This window comes from Euleptes europaea, chromosome 5 (genome assembly GCF_029931775.1).
Source record: "Euleptes europaea isolate rEulEur1 chromosome 5, rEulEur1.hap1, whole genome shotgun sequence".
In the NCBI taxonomy this organism is placed as follows: Eukaryota; Metazoa; Chordata; class Lepidosauria; order Squamata; family Sphaerodactylidae; genus Euleptes; species Euleptes europaea.
In genome coordinates, this window is record NC_079316.1 from 106,189,985 (window position 1) to 106,207,347 (window position 17,363).

The window sequence follows — 17,363 nt, forward strand, 5'->3', positions numbered from 1 at the left end:
TGCCATTCAGGATCACCAAATGAAGGAGGAGGAGGAGGAGAGGAAGAGGAAGAAGAAGAAGAAGAGTTGGTTTTTATATGCTGACTTTCTCCACCACTTAAGATAGAATCTAACCAGCTTACAATCACCTTCCCTTCCCCTCCCCACAACAGACACCCTGTGAGGTAGGTGGGGCTGAGACAGCTGTGACTAGCCCAGTGTCACCCAGCTGGCTTCATGTGTAGGAGGTGGGAATCAAACCCAAGTCCACCACTCCAAACCACCACTCTTAACCACTACACCATGCTGGCTCTCAGAAAACAGAACCTTTATTGGCATTTACAGTAACAAAACAAACAAGGTAAAGCAGCTAGATATGGATCTAAAAAATGAATGAATACACAGTTCATCAGTAAATTTTATAATAAACAATTAAATGATGGTTCCCCTCCTTCTTTCTCCCTCCTTTAGGACCTTGGCCAGGAACTCTGCTACCTGAGTGGTAACTTCGAAACTTTTGTCATCTAATAAATGGGCTAGGTTTCCAGTAGTCATTGCAGTAGTAAACTGTGGAAGAGAACTAATCAAGCTGCATCGAAGCTGTGTGAAAAGTGGACAGTACAAGAGAATATGATGTATCGTGTCAGGGTCTTTGCATTGACACCTACAACATCTTGCTTCGCGTGGTATTCCCTTGTATCTACCACTAACAACAGCTGAAGGGAATATATTAAATCTGGCCAACAAAAATGCTCTACGGTGAGAGGGTATAGTTAAGTTAGAAAAATACTGGGCCATAGAGTTTATTTGATAAGAAAGGCTTAAAAAACGAGGGGAGCAGATAACTTCAGCACCTGCTTTTATTATTTGGGAATCACTGTCCCATATCCTTTTTTGGATTGTCCTAAAAATATATAATTCACTGGAGTTGGACAAGGAATCAAGATCAATCCCGAGTGATCTGATCCTATTTAAGATAAGCCGAGACCATCTAGAAACAGTTGAGTCGGTATGTAAAGCTGCCAATAAACTACTTGGGGGGCATCGAAAATGAGAGCGTAACCAGTATTTGATAGTAGTGATCCAAGCACCAGATTCTATCGTGTGCAGTCCCAGCTCAGCGCACAGAGAAAAATAGCTGGCTCTCATGGATCATTTTCACAGACTGAGTCATTAATCCTCATTAAACATCTTAGAGATCTGAAAATTAACACATCTTGTATTTTTAAAAGGGCGAAACAGATCTGCGGCATGGTACCTCTGTGGGAACTTTAAGCAAACACTGCCGTTTACGATCAGTTTGCTCACCATAGTTCATCCGCTTCCTTCTGGGCCTGTTGCCTGGCTTTCTCAGCCATGAGTTCCTCCGAAATCTGATCATACGGCTTGTCTCCAGGAGCTTCCCCCATGATCCAAACCCAGACTTCGCCATCGTTCCCACGGAGCCACTGGACCCGTTTGCCGTTTTCTGAAACATCCACCAAAACAAACACCAACAAAAGGAGTCATGGGAAAGTCGGAGAGTCGGTCACTTACACATAGACAAAGCCAAGATTGACTCTCAAATCACAAACTACTACTTCAGGTAGGGTTGCCAACCTCCAGGTGGTGGCTGGAGATCTCCCGCCAATACAACTGACCTCCAGGTGATAGAAATCAGTTCCCCTGGAGAAAATGGCTGCTTTGGCAACTGGACCCTGTGGCATTGAAGTCCCTCCCCTCCCCAAACCCCGCCCTCCTCAGGCTCCACCCCAAAATCTCCAGGTATTTCCCAGCCCAGAGCTGGCAACCCTAACTGCAGGGAAAGGTAGAGATTGGCCTTAACACATTACACGATCCTTGCGTCTCTTGCTAGCAGTTCATGTACTGGCACTCAGTAAGCCTCTGGAGGACTTCTAGTTAAAGCCGGTCTCAGACTAGGGACCTTCTGGGGACTGAACTGCCTCTGGTGTCCTGAATCTTCATCTTCTCATCTGGGTAACTTAGGGTTGCCAGCTCCTAGTTGGGAAATACCTGGAGATTTTCGGGGTGGAGCCTTAGGAAGATGGGGTTTGGGGAGTCCGATTGCCAAAGCAGCCATTTTCTCCAGGGGGACTGATTTCTATCGCCTGGAGGTCAGTTGTAATGGCGGGAGATCTCCAGCCACCATCTGGACATTGGCAGGCCTATCTATGAAGCAGGTTATCCCTTCAAAGCACGATTCCCAAAATATTCAACATTCATAAGAGGACTACAAATCATCACACTGTCACTACATCTGTACCTACCTTCTCTTTCACCTCCTAGCTGAATGACCAAACTAGCCTGAGAATAGCAAGGGACTCTCTTCCAGCCTCACCTACCAGGTTGTTTGGAGGGGCTAGAAACTTACAGCTCCTTCAAGTAAAGTGGGATCCAAGAGTAACTGAACAATAACAGAGAAGTCCAGGCCAATAACAGAGAAGTCCAGTGTGCCCCAAAAGCAGGTTGCAGCTTTGCATCGGAAGGACATATGACCATCTGGAGGGGGAATTAGACCATCAAACCTTGAAACAATAAGACTTTCAGCCTGGGGAGGGATGGTTGCCAACCTCCAGGTGTGGTCTGGAGTAGGGTTGCCAGGTCCCTCTGGTCACCGGCAGGAGATGGGGTGGTAGGGTTGCCAGATCCAAGTTGGAAAACTCCTGGAGATTTGGGGATGGAGCCTAGGGAGGACGGGGAACTCAGTGGGGTATGATGCCCCAGAGCCTGCCCTCCATAGCATCCATTTTCTCCAGGGGAACTGATCTCTATAACCTGGAGATAAGCTGTAATTCCAGGGGAACCCCAGTTCCCACCTGGAAGCTGGCATCCGTAGTCTGAAGAGCTCCTGGAATTACAACTGATCTCCAGACTGCAGGGATTAGTGCTCCACTGTGGGCAGAGGGTCACATTTTGGAAAGCTCCCGCACGTATGCCCTGCATATAGAAAAGCAGCACCACAAAGCAACAGGGAGAGGGAGACCATCTCTCCCTGCTAAGCTAGTTTCTCTTTGCAGGGCATGTTTTATGCCAAGGAATATTCGAGTTGGAGGTCACCCCCTGCAACCTGGTGCAGCCCGTTCTACCATCTCAGGTCTCTGCCACCACATTTCCATCTCCTATGTGAATCAAACCTAGTTCATTTTGCATACTATATGTTGACTTTATTTCAAGGGATATTTTTTTAAGTAACATCTTTATTTGCTACACAGACATAAGTTTACTTCTCAAAGTGCTACCCTTGCAAATTCACCCCGGTCCAGTATCAGTAAAACCAGCAATAAATGCTCCCCTAAAATTGCCAGTGGACTTTGGTGGCCCATCAAACCATAAACCCTTTTCCCTGTTTCTCAGCAGAGAACAACTGTTCAAAGGAAATGTAATGACTGGGCGAGAAAAGAGAGAAGCCGCTTTGAGAGGAATGCAGATCTGCCAACCTCCAGGTGCTAAACAAGAAAAGAGCACCTCCGTGCTAATACCGTCAGGTTTGGAAACTGGCACGGGAAGAAATCAGTACAATAATACAAAATGTGTATATTGTGTTTCAAAACATTTCAACAAGTACAATGGACTACAACAAGTGACAATAAACGATATATACAAAATATACAAAATGTGTTTGATGCAGTCTATGAATAGTGCAGTCTACAAATAGTAGAATCTTCTTAGTATATAGAAAAGTATTTTAAAAAGTCCATCAATACTGAATCCTATATAAAAGATACAGGGGATTTTATTAGTGTGAGGGCCATCTGGTTTTGGCTCTTATCTATTTCTATCTCTACCTCTTTGAACTCGTACAAGCAGTTCGCACCTCTGTGTATCTTCCTGAGTCCCCCGCCTCGTCCTTCTTGCCCAGGTGCCACCTCTCCTCCCCTGCTGTGCTTTCTGCCTTCACTCCCTCGGGCTGAGTCCGGCCTTGAAATGCAGATAGCCCTCACTGTCTCTCTAGGACTGTTTGATGTTTTATGCTGCACCGGTTTGCCTTGTAACCTCCCATGTCTCCCATGCGTGTGAACCTTCGTGCCCTGTAGTAGATAAATACTGTAACCCCGATAAGCTAGTCACTCGCAACTTTGAATCCATGAGCCTGTCTTCTCTATCTGAAGCCTTCAATAAATCTTTTGTTTCTGCATCCAAGTCTGAGCAATTGATTTGGCGAGGTTTGCCCAGCTAGGTTGGGGACTCTCACATTAAGTTGCGAGTCATTGCCTCTTCGTTCTGCATCTGTACCCTACGGGACAGCTATGTCAGCCGACGAGGAAAAAACGACCCCTCCGGCCTCGCCGGATGGAAGCGGTGCCCCGGACAAGCCGGCCCCGAAGGACAAACCGGACCAGAAGGTGCCAGGTGCGCCCCGACCGGGCCCGGGACCGGGCACGCGTCCCAAGACCACCTTTAACACTTGGCTGGACTCGCCGAAAGGTTGGTCACTTTCCCGGACTGAGGCAAAGCACCGCCGCTTGGCCTTAACTGGTACGGGGTTCGAGGACGACCCCGCTCGTCGGGACGCTCTGATGGATGAGGAGCGGAGACAGTGGCAGGAGGAACGCCAAGCGATGGTGGAGCGCATAGATGCCATGCAGCTCGTGATGGAGGAGATGGCCGCGGCCATGGACGCGCTGAAGGTACAGCCCCCGCCGGGTAACCCTCCGGATGGGACACCGGCGGCTCCCCCCGCGCCTCCTCCCAGCACCCCGGCCCGCCGGGACCTGAAGATCACGTATGATGGGTCGGGGGACCAGTTGACCTTTTTCATGGTCCAAGTGGACATTTTCATGCGGGAGCAGGGCAGGACCTTTACCTCCGAGGAGTCTCAGGTCCAGTATGTGGCCTCCCTCCTGCAAGGCGAAGCGGCCGCGTGGATGGTGTTACAGTACGAGCTCCGCTCCCCGGTGCTACGGAGTTTGGATGACTTTATGATCGCACTCCGTAACCGGTTCGAGGACCCGAATCTGGGGGAGCGGGCCAAAGCCGCTCTGATGCAACTACGCCAAGGGGCCAAGTCAGTGGCGCAGTATGCGAGCGAGTTCCAGTCTCTGTCGAGTCGGATTCTGGACTGGAGTGAGGCTACCCGGGTGCAGTTGTTCAGGGAGGGCCTAAACCCGGACCTGCAGCATTGGGCCTTTATGCAAGGCAACCCCCCTGACGTTGAGGGATGGGTGCGCCACGCTGCCGATATCGAAAATCGGAAGCAGCTCCTGAACCTGTCCAAGCAACGTTCCGGCCGCGACTTCAAACCAAGAGGAGACAAGGCAAGTGGGATCCGAGACCCTCGCACCCCAGGCGGTGGCGGCCCCACGCCAGCGGAGCGCCGCAAGCGCTTCGAGGCAGGGGTGTGCCTGGTCTGTGGAGGAAAGGGTCACTTCGCCTCCCAATGCCCATCCCGCTCCGGACGCCCGGCTTCCATTCGCCCCGTCCCGAGCGAACCAGAGGAAGCCCCCGCAGAGGGTCAGCCGCGACGCCGAAGCAACGCTCCAGGACGTCGGAGCACCCCCTCGGCACTACACGCGCACGCCCTGGATGGGATCGCCAGTTCGACCGGTCCATCGGGACCCCGGATTGCCAGTGCAACCTCTGACTCCGCCGAGTCACGGATTACAAATACCTCGTCCCCCTCGTCCAGCGAGGAGGAAGAGTGGGATGTGCCGGCAAAAAACGCCGTCGGTCTGCTGTAAGGGGGGCTCCTCAGCAGACCGCACCAACCCTCGTGCAAGGAGCTCCACCGATGGTAAGCGCCCAGGAAGATAATGTTTATATTCGGGTTCACCTCTCACTACCCACGGGGGGCCCAGTTTTAGAATTCCCCGCGCTCGTGGACTCGGGGTGTGCCCGCACGTTGATTAGCGAGGAGGCGGCCCGGAAATTGCAAGTCCGCCGCAAGCGCCTCCCGGGTCCCCTCCGCTTCTCCCAGATGGACGGGAGTGACTTTAAAAAGGGGCCTGTCACTCACCGGACTACCGCGATAGTCATGACTGTAGGGGAGCATTGGGAACGGCTGTACTTTACCATTGCTCCCATAGTTGCCCCTGTAGTACTGGGAATGAACTGGCTACGGGGCCACAACCCTTCTATTGATTGGGTCAAGCGGACCCTTACCTTCCCTGAGGATCCCTGCGCCATGCATGACAGGGACCGCATGACCGGGACCCCGGCGGCCGCCCTAGTGGGTTCCCCAGGACCCGTTTCCAATACCCCCAACCTACCCTCGGAATACTCCCAATATTCGGATGTGTTTGATGTGCGGGAGTGTGACGAACTGCCACCGCACCGGGAGACCGACTGTGTGATTGAAATAGTTGGGGACGGCAAGTTATCCAAGGGAAAGGTGTACCCCATGAGCCCCAGTGAAAAGGCAGTGTTGCGGGACTATTTGGACACTAACTTGGCGAGGGGCTTCATCCGCCCCTCCAAAGCTCCGTACTCCGCCCCCGCCTTTTTTGTCAAAAAGAAAACGGGAGACTTAAGACTGTGTATTGACTTTCGGAGGCTCAACGCTGTCACGCAGTCTAACGCTTACCCCCTCCCTCTCATTCCAGACCTACTAGCACAATTGAAGGAGGGCCGGATTTTCACCAAACTGGATTTAGTGGAAGCCTACGACCGCATTCGCATAAAAGAGGGGGACGAACCAAAAACGGCTTTTTCGAGCTGTTTTGGCATGTTTGAGTATTTAGTCATGCCGTTCGGACTTTCTGGGGCTCCGAGTGTGTTCATGCAGTTAATCAATGAAGTGTTACATGATTTGTTGTTTCGGGGGGTGGTGGTATTTTTGGATGATATACTCATTTATTCTGAAACCATGGAAGAGCATGTCCGGCTGGTGCGGGAGTCCTCCAGCGGTTACGGGACCACAAGTTGTATGCCAAAGTGTCTAAGTGTGAATTCCACCAGCCTTCCATTACCTTTCTAGGCTATGTAATCTCCCACCAGGGGTTGGAAATGGACCCCGGAAAGGTTCAGGCTGTGCGAGATTGGGAACCCCCTACTACGCGCAAGCAACTGCAGCAGTTCCTGGGGTTCGCCAACTTTTACCGCAATTTCATTCCCAACTTTGCGCAAGTGGCTCTTCCTCTCACTTCCCTTCTGCGCACTAAGGGAAAAGGTGCCAATGCCGCCTTGCCTTCGGCCCGACTGCAGTGGTCCCCTCCCTGCCAACAGGCTTTTGAGGACTTGAAGCTACTCTTCTCGTCCGAACCGGTCCTGGCCCACCCGGACTGCACCAAACCGTTTGTGGTCCAGGTGGACGCATCCGATGTAGCTATGGGAGGGGCCCTCCTGCAGCGGGACGAAAGTGGCGCTTTAAAGCCATGCGCCTATTTCTCCAAGAAGTTTATCCAGTCCGAAATCAACTGGGCCATCTGGGAGAAAGAAGCCGCGGCAGTTAAGCACGCCCTCACTGTGTGGAGGCATTTTCTGGAGGGGGCAGAATTCCCGTTTGAAGTGTGTACTGATCACAAGAATCTGGAGGCTCTCAAAGGGGCTAGAAAGCTCAACGCCAAGCAAATACGTTGGGCCCAATTCTTTGCCAAATTTCGGTTCACCCTCAAACACGTACCCGGCAAGGAAAACGCCCTAGCAGATGCCCTATCCCAACTGCCCCAGTACCGCAACGATTTTGACCGTCCTGTGGACTCTCTATTCACTCCTGAGCAAAGGGGAGAGATCCCGGGTTTGGCGGTCTCCACCCGGTCTCAAACCCGCCACCCCAGTGGTCCCTCGCTCAAGGGAATCCCGGAGGCTTTCCAGCAACGCCTCCGGGAAGCGTCCCTACAGGAAGCAGAGCAGCAGACGCTCCCTTCCGGTATGGAACAGCGAGAGTCCTGGTGGGTGCAGGAAGGGAAACTCTATGTCCCAGCCTCTCTTCGCAGGGAGGTTTTGGGACTGGTCCACGGGGCCAAGCTGGCCGGTCACTTCGGGTTTGTCAAGACGTTGCATTTGGTACGGCGGCAGTTCTGGTGGCCGGGCATGAGAGGGGATGTAGAATTGTACGTTCGCAGTTGTCCCATATGCGCCACCGCCAAAAACAGGGGGGGCAAAACCCCAGGGCTTCTGAAACCTCTGGAGATCCCCACCCGGCCATGGGAGGTGATCGCCATGGATTTCATCACCGATCTACCCCCCAGCAGGGGCAAGACCGTACTGTGGGTTGTTACAGACCTCTTCTCCAAGCAGGTCCACTTTGTCCCCTGCGCTGGGCTCCCGTCGGCGCACGGGTTGGCCAAAATGTTTGTCGCCCATGTCCTCAGGCTTCACTCGATTCCTAGGAAGGTCCTCTCCGACAGAGGGGCCCAGTTCGTTGCCAAATTCTGGCGAGCCTTCCTGAAGCTTATGGGGGTGGGGGAACAGGGTCTCTCGTCTGCCTACCATCCGCAAACTGATGGCCAAACCGAACAGGTAAATGCCGTGGTCGAGTGCTACCTCCGATGTTATGTTAATTACCATCAGGATGACTGGGTGGACCTGTTACCCTTCGCCGAATACGCATACAACAACGCCCCCCACTCCTCCACGGGGTTTAGTCCGTTCCGTGTAGTATACGGAACCGATTTCAGCCCTTTCGGTGCCGCCCCCGTCTCCCCCGAACTCGAGGCAGCGCCCGAGATGCAGGAATGGGTACAGGCGGTCAGTTCCACTTGGCCCTGGCTACAGAAGAACCTCGAACGGGCCAAGCGGAAATACAAAGAACAGGCTGACAAACACCGGTCACAGGGATGGGAACTCCGGGTGGGGGAACAGGTTTATCTTTCCACGAAAAATCTGCGTTCCCTCCGACCCTGTAAAAAACTCAGCGACCGTTATGTGGGCCCCTTCCCCATTACTCGGGTGATTAACGAGGTAACTGCGGAGCTGGATCTTCCCAAAACCCTTCGCGGGGTACACCCCGTTTTTCACATCAGTCTGCTCAAACCGTTCGTCTCCGCTCCCCAGTTCCACCCCCCTTCTAAGCCAGAAGTGCCCACTGTTGTGGGTGGGGATACCCACATGGAAGTATCCAAGGTCTTGGATTCCAAGTGGAAAAAGGGAAAGCTGTTTTACTTTGTTCGGTGGAAACATCTAGGCGCCGCGCACGATGAATGGGTTGCAGCCCCCCATATGGCCACCCCCCGGCTCGTACACGAATTCCATTGCGCTTATCCCGAGAAGCCTCAACCTCCCGAACTCGCGGGAGGGGGGCCTTAAGGGGGGCAGAATGTGAGGGCCATCTGGTTTTGGCTCTTATCTATTTCTATCTCTACCTCTTTGAACTCGTACAAGCAGTTCGCACCTCTGTGTATCTTCCTGAGTCCCCCGCCTCGTCCTTCTTGCCCAGGTGCCACCTCTCCTCCCCTGCTGTGCTTTCTGCCTTCACTCCCTCGGGCTGAGTCCGGCCTTGAAATGCAGATAGCCCTCACTGTCTCTCTAGGACTGTTTGATGTTTTATGCTGCACCGGTTTGCCTTGTAACCTCCCATGTCTCCCATGCGTGTGAACCTTCGTGCCCTGTAGTAGATAAATACTGTAACCCCGATAAGCTAGTCACTCGCAACTTTGAATCCATGAGCCTGTCTTCTCTATCTGAAGCCTTCAATAAATCTTTTGTTTCTGCATCCAAGTCTGAGCAATTGATTTGGCGAGGTTTGCCCAGCTAGGTTGGGGACTCTCACAATTAGGTATATTGAGAATTTGGAAATCACTACTGACTATGTATTAGCTACAGTAGATGTTACATCTCTATACACAAATGTCCCGATTTTGTAGGCAAGAGACATCATTCAGAAATTATTAACTACACGTATAGATACTTATCTAGACACCAATTTTCTCCTTAGTTTGTTGGATTTGATTTTGGAATGTAATTACTTTAGGTTTGGGGATCAGTTGTACTTGTAGATAGATGGCATAGCGATGGGCTCGGCTTGTGCTCCAACAATCGCAAATATTTTCATGATAGACTTTGAGCAGCGATTTATATATAATAACAATCCTTATGCTGATTCCATCATCGGATATCGTCGTTACATTGATGATTTGGTCCTGATTCTAACAGTAGACACTGATTTTAATAGCTTTCTAAGCTGGCTAAATACTTGCTCTTCCATTAGATTTATGGGCACAATGGGCACATGTGACAGGAACCAAGTATCCTTCTTGGATACTATTGTTTATAGAATTGTTTCTAATCAATTGGCAGTCAAAGTGTATAAAAATCCATGGACCGTAATGCCTTGTTGCATTTTAATTCCTTTCACTCCAGGCACTTAAAGACAAATTTACCCTTTGGACAGTATATCAGACTTAAACGAAACTCTACCTATGAGCAGGACTACCTCCAAGCAGCAGACCACTTGTCAGCTGCACTTACACACAGAGGTTATCCACTTAGGGTGATTCAAAATGCCCGTGCAAGGGTATGTAACACCAATAGATCAGAATTGCTGTATAGAAAACCAAGCAACAATACTAATGGCCATGGTTTAACTTTTGCCTTCCAACATACTCATTTGTCGGGTAGGATCAGTCAGATCATTAAAAAACATTGGCACCTTGTGAAAGACATACCGGGTTGCCAAAATCTTCCCCGCTTTGGTTTTAGAAAAACCATGTCCATAAAAGATAAATTGGTGCGCACTGATATATCCAATAGTAATAATATCTCGGACAGTATTGAAAGATGTCGAGGACATTATAAATGTCATGGCTGCCTTGCTTGCAGCCTTTGCCTGGAGGTTAAAGAATTTAAACGGGTAGATGCACAATTTACATTCACACTTAGAAATTTTACAAATTGTGAAACAAAGAACTCTGTGTACTGCCTTCGATGCCCTTGTGATCTTTTTTACATAGGATCCAGTATTAGACCAATAAAAGCAAGGATCCTTGAACATAGGGCAAGGATACGCACGAAAATATCAAATGCCCCAGTAGTTGATCACTTCATGAAGGCACGCCATTCTGAGAACGACCTTAGATTTTTTGTAATTTGGAATCTGGTGGGTAAACATTATGACAGAAGGGATACTGAGAGAATTTTACGTCAAAAAGAGACCTACTTTATACATATCTTTAATACGTTACAGCCTAACGGATTAAATTTGGAAAATGACTTTTCTTGTTATATGTAACTTTCACACAGCAATGGGAGCTTTAACGCCAGTATTACAGGATTTACGGTAGACTCAATTAAATGTAGCTTATAGGAATTTCATGATGGTATGTATTATATTATATTTAATGTAGGATTGGAAATGGGGCTGAAGAAATTTTCTTGAAATGGCCGTCCCCCACCCATCATGCTTAATTAAGATTTTGTGATCATTTATACATGTACCTGATGGACTTTTTAAAATACTTTTCTATATACTAAGAAGATTCTACTATTTATAGACTGTACTATTCATAGACTGCATCAAACACGTTTTGTATATTTTGTATATATCGTTCATTGTCACTTGTTGTAGTCCATTGTACTTGTTGAAATGTTTTGAAACACAATATACACATTTTGTATTATTGTACTGATTTCTTCCCGTGCCAGTTTCCAAACCTCCAGGTGCTAGCTGGAGATCTGCTGCTATTACAACCGATCTCCCGCTGATAGAGATCAGTTCCCCTTGAGACAATGGCCGCTTTGGCAATTGGACTCTATGGCATTGAAATCCCTCCCCTCCCCAAACCCCGCCCTCCTTAAATGTCGTCCCAAAATTCTCCCACCGGTGGCGAAGAGGGACCTGACAAGCCCAGTGCTGGAAACCTCTGGCAGCTTTGGGGAGGGGGTGGAGTATGGGGAGGGGAAAGTGTCATCACCCTGCCCTGCCCACTCTAGGAATTCCCCCCAAATCTCTATGGTAAATACCATACTGGGGAAATTGCTAGAACATTGTGGATGCAGTGACCAAAAGTGACATTGGCATGTCCATGAAGTCATCCCCCTCCCCGCGTTCTTACCCTGCGAAAGGTAAGAGCAGGCAGTACCAGCCCTGGGCACCAAAGTGGGCATAGCAGAAAAGGCAGGAAGGTTATGTTGGTATGGAGCAAATGTGTGGATTTGAGGGAGGGGGAGTGCTGTACTGTTTGAAATAACCTCCAAACTGGAAACTAATTCAAAGTAAAAGAAGAAGAGTTGGTTTTTATATGCCAACTTTCTCTGCCACTTAAGGAAGAATCAAACCGGCTTACAATCACCTTCCCTTCCCCTCCCCACAACAGAGACCCTGTGAGGGAGGTGGGGCTGAGAGACCTCTAAAAGAGCTGTGACTAGCCCAAGGTCACCCAGCTGGCTTCATGTGGAGGAGAGGGGAATCAAACCCAGTTCACCAGATTAGCTTCCGCTGCTCATATGCAGGAGTGGGGAATCAAACCGGGTTCTCCAGATCAGAGTCCACCGCTCCAAACCACTGCTCTTAACCACTATGCCAAGCTGGCTCTCTGGAGGATTCATTGCACAAGGTCTCTATGCACCACACATCTATAGCAAACTGTGTTTCTGAAATGTGTTTAACATCTGCAATAATCTATTTTGTATTACAGTTTTATTGTTTCAGTTCTTGATGTTAGGTGTCTGTAAGCTTACAAGCTACCTGGTATGATTATCACAAGGGAAGGTAAATGTTGGCTAAATAAATATTAAGCACAATGCGTGGAACATAATTCTCAGCAGGATCTACCTTTGAATATTCTGTATCTGATATTTCGGTACCTGCACAACGAACACTATGACAGCAACAACCATCATTTTACTAATTCTAATAATCAAGTGGGTGTCTGGTGCCAATCATGAAAGCAGCAAAACCAAAACACAGAAAGACCAGGTAGGGGATTTTAAAAACTCAGGGATCTTACAACATAAGCAGAAAAAAATAAGACTTTGTAAATTAACCAAAAGGAAAAAAAGAAGAAGGGGGCATTCTGATGATCAGTTCTCCTGGAGAAAATGGACACTTTGGAAAGTGTATTCTATGGAATTTTACCCCATCGGAGTCCCTCCCCTCCCCAAACCCCACCCTTATCAGGCTCCACCCCACAAATCTCAAAGTATTTCCCAGCCTGGAGCTGGCAGCCGTACCCCTGACTCTCAAAACTTATACTCAGGAGATCTTTTTGGTCTTTAAGGAGTTATTGAATTCTGCTCTTCTACGGCAGACCAACATGGCTGCCCACCAAAATTATCAAGCCCCTGATAGGTTACAGAATCCAGCGGGGGGAATATTGGTGGAGATCTTAACATCGAATGTTAAGGTCTTGGGAATAGAGCCAGTTGCCCCATCCCCCCGGACACATGCACCTCATAGGCATCCTTTCTGGTTTCTCTAGTCAGCTTCAGCACAGAGTACTAAGATCTTGGGAACAGAGCCAGCTGTGCCCCCCCACCACCACCACTTCATTTCCACTAAATATTTCAGCATTTCTTTGCTAAAATAACTCTTTAAAACAAAACAAAAAATATTCAGGACAAAAAGCCCCCATGCATACATTTTTGAAAATTCGGATCAGAAAACTGTCTGCAGAGCAGCAAACCCAGTGCAAATTTCCCCTGCATAAATGGACAATGTTAGAGTCGTCTTTAATAGATAAGAAGCAAATGTGAAATATCCTGACATTTGGTCTGAATTAGTGGGTTCATTTGGATATTAACATGTATTACCTTGCAGAGAGGGGCTGAAAGCTGTATAAGTTAATAATGAGACATAATATGTCAGTTCTATGAGTTCCACCCAATTTTCTATTGGGTTCCATTAACTGTCATTTTGTTAAATTAAAAGAGAGTCAAATACTAAATCTTGCATATCCTCTTTCAAATATTATCAAATAGGAAATACCAGCCATATGTTAATAACAACCCCTCGCTCATATGAATCAGATACTACAGGATATGAAATGCAGATATGAAATAGTTGGCAAAAACGGTGCAAATATTCAGAGAACATCTGTTGAATATTTGACATCCAAAGTCAGCTTTGAATGGAGAACTTCGTAGAGAAAATTTGTTTCAGCAACACAGATCCCTTGATGTGTTCAGACAGACTCATTCCGTAATCAGGAAATAACAACCTTTGAGATGTGGTTATTAAAAAAGAAAAATTAGCATGTGATTAGCGTCAAAATGACTTACAAAACTGCCACTCTCTAATTCTACTAATCTTCTCCTTAGATTTTTCCCCTGAATAATTTCCACTCACTAAAACAGCAAGACAATATTTAGCCTCTGCCATGTGGATCCATCTATAGAAAAGCAAACACTCCCATTCTGCTTCTGGCCCAGGGGTCACTAGGGTTGCCAACCTCCAGGTGGTGGCTAGAGATCTCCTGCTATTACAACTGACCTCCAGGCAACAGAAATCAGTTCTCCCTTCCCCCCCCCCAAAAAAAGAAATCAGTTCCCCTGGAGAAAATGGCTGCTTTGGCAATTAGACTCTATGGCATTGAAGTCCCTCCCCTCTCCAAACTCCACCCTTTTCAGACTGCACCTTCAAAATCTCCAGGTATTTCCCAACCCTAGGGGTCACCCATAGCTTGCCATCCTTTGCCCCGCTTGAACAAGAAAGAGGAGGATGCAGATCAGCTCCGGTCTTTCCTACAGCAGACCACATCTAATGTGCTGATGCTGTGTTGGGCCTCTTGCAATTCTTTTGGCTCTTCTCTTTAAACCCTTCTTAGCCCACATTAGAGGATTCGGCATCCCCAGGTGCATTTCATCATTGGCCCTTCGTGTATGAGTTTGGTATTAGCTCAACAGAAGCTTGTGTAAGCATACGGGCCACCTAAACTCCCGGACTGGACATGGCAACCTGATATGCAGGCACACGATTACTGTTCCAGCCACGCGCCCGCCCCAAAAAGCTACTGGGACGGCCGCAGCGCACTCCATTGAAACTGACACGGCTGCTCCTGTGCAGCCGGCAGCTAGGAAGCAGAAGCAAGGGCAACCTCCAGTGAACCTGAGAGACTCCATGTTCCTGTGCAGACTCTGTTCCAGCAGCTGCCATGTCGAGGAAAGCAGACAGTCACATAGTCAGTGCCAACACCCCCCTCTCCCATTGCAACATCAGCAGCTTAATGGGCAATCAGCAGCGATCCTGATATCAGCGATGAGTCATCCTTCCAGCTATGCAGCAGAGATCCCCAGGCGTTAGCAGAGATCACGCCTTTTGTTTGAGAACGTTAATCGCTTCAGCAAAGATCTCCCTGTTCCTCCCGGGTTGCAAAAGCCATTGGAATCAGAATAGATTTCTAAATTCTCACTACCCCACCCCGGCAGCCGAAGATTAATCCTTTTTGTCATCTTTTGTCACCTGGGGACCTAGGAGGGGTAAATCCCCTCACCCCGCCCCCAGAAAAACAGTATATCTGGGGTGCCCACAGCCCATACTGTTACCTTAGGGCCTCCCATTTTATACAGCTTGCCACTCTGCCGGAGTGAGCAGACATGCTGGAGCACACAGGGGGCTACCCCTGCCCTCTTTTTATCCCAGACCTCCACGGCCCCCTTTTTATTCATTTTTGATCCTATGGAACTCTGGACTACTGGAAAGGTATCGTATATCCCATGAAAATATTCCTGCCATCTGGCAAAAGTCTCTTCCTACTACCTTTATTCTTAGATTCTCTGTGTATGTTTGTGTTGCACCATTGAATGAAAGAAAACTTGAATGCTTTTAATTTGGAATCCTTTTGCCTCTGTCTTGATTTCAAAGGTCACAGTTAATGGGCTCTGGTATAGTTGGTTGAGATCCCACTTTATAAATACATAGTTTCCGATTGCTCAGCTAATTTCCCCATTTAAAGAGCAATTTGGGTAACACTTGTGACTGGGTACAGCGCCTTTAATTTTTGGTTTCATCTATTTTTGAGGCCCCAGAGGGTAGCTTGGTCAGCTTAACCCTCAAGGACTCTAAGGCTTCCTGGCTCCAGCATTTTGAACAGAAGCTATTGCTTAGTTAGATTGTGGAACTCCCTGTCCCAGGATGTGGTGATGGCTGCCAACTTGGAGGACTTTAAGAGGGGAGTGGACATGTTCATGGAGGAGAGGGGTATTCACGGCAACTAGTGAAAATGGATACTAGTCATGATGCATACCTATTCTCTCCTGGATCAGAGGAGCAGGCCTATTATATTAGGTGCTGTGGAACACAGGCAGGATAATAATAACCAGGACAGGCATGCAGTTTAGAGCTTCACTGGTCCGGTAGTGCCCAGCATGAAAGAAGTTGCCCCTATGTTTATGCTTCCATCAGAGGTCAAGAGTCACACACGGGGACATCACAGCAGCAAGCTTCTGGGTTCTGTAATCATGAGGCATAGGAGGGCCTTGTGGAAAGTGAATGACCTTCAGATATGGTTGCCAAGTCCCTCCAGCAGCCAGCAGGAGCTTTCTGGGGCTGGGGCAATGCGACCCGAAAGTGACATGGATGCTCTAGCAATTGCCTCTGAGCTGACAGTTTGAGCTAGCAATTTGGGGAGGGACTGTGCTAGAGCATCTGGATGTGATGGGGACACTCTAACAACCTTCTCTGAAAACCCTATGGAAACCATGGAGTTTTCTATGGAAAAGGGGGGAGTGTTAGACCATATCCCCCCCTTCAGCAGTCCCTCTCCTGCCCACCAACCATCTGTGGGTCGGCAGGTAGCCTGGTCGATTGGCAGGCATTTGCCTGCAAATACCAGGCAACAGGCAAGCCTATCTTCATAGGTTGCGGGACGCCCAGCGTGGAAGGAGCAGAGAATGCCTGGTGAAGAACTTGGATCTGTTCCACCTCCCACTGTCAGCTCATATAAGGGGCAGGATTGTGAGATCCTGGGTTCCACAACATAATGTAACTTATTAGAATAGGGCGGCCAGCCTCCAGCTGGGACCTGGAGTTCTCCCAGAATTACAACTCAGTTTCTCTGGATACAATGGCCGCTTTGGTGGGTGGCATCTTATGGTATCACTTTGTTGCTGAGCCACTCACCTCCCCAAATAGTGCCTGCCCCAGCTCTGCTCCCCAAATCTCCAGGAATTTCCCAACCTGGAGTTGCCAACCCCATATTAGAAGCAGAACAAGAGGCAAATGTCAGCTCAGGTAGAGTTGTCAACTCTGGGCTGAGAAATACCTGGAAATTTTGGGGGCGGAGCCTGAGGAGGGTGGGGTTTGGGGAGGGGAGGGACTTCAATACCATAGAGTTCAATTGCCGAAGTGGCCATTTTCTCCAGGTGAACTGATCTCTATCGGCTGGAGATCAGTTGTAATCTTGGGAGATCTCCAGCTGGTACCTGGAGGTTTGGTATACTACACTGGCAGCTCAAGGGTATAATTGTTTTGATTAAGTACCTGGAGGTTGGCAACCCTAATCTCAGGTGACTTCATTGTTTTAGGAACAATTGCTGAAGATAAATTATTCTGGATGAGCTCAGGAAAGGGAGCT

At 48.7% G+C, this 17,363-nt stretch overlaps 1 protein-coding gene across 1 annotated transcript in view; it reads right to left on the minus strand.

Moving 5' to 3' along the window:
- Nucleotides 1-17,363, minus strand: part of SH2D4B (SH2 domain containing 4B) — a 129,929-nt gene that overhangs the window by 77,847 nt on the left and 34,719 nt on the right. The window contains exons 3-4 of the mRNA XM_056850106.1: nucleotides 7,153-7,182; nucleotides 1,288-1,447 (exon numbers count right to left, since the gene is read on the minus strand). Coding sequence (XP_056706084.1) covers nucleotides 1,288-1,447; nucleotides 7,153-7,182 — 190 coding nt within the window. The remainder of the gene's footprint in view (nucleotides 1-1,287; nucleotides 1,448-7,152; nucleotides 7,183-17,363) is intronic.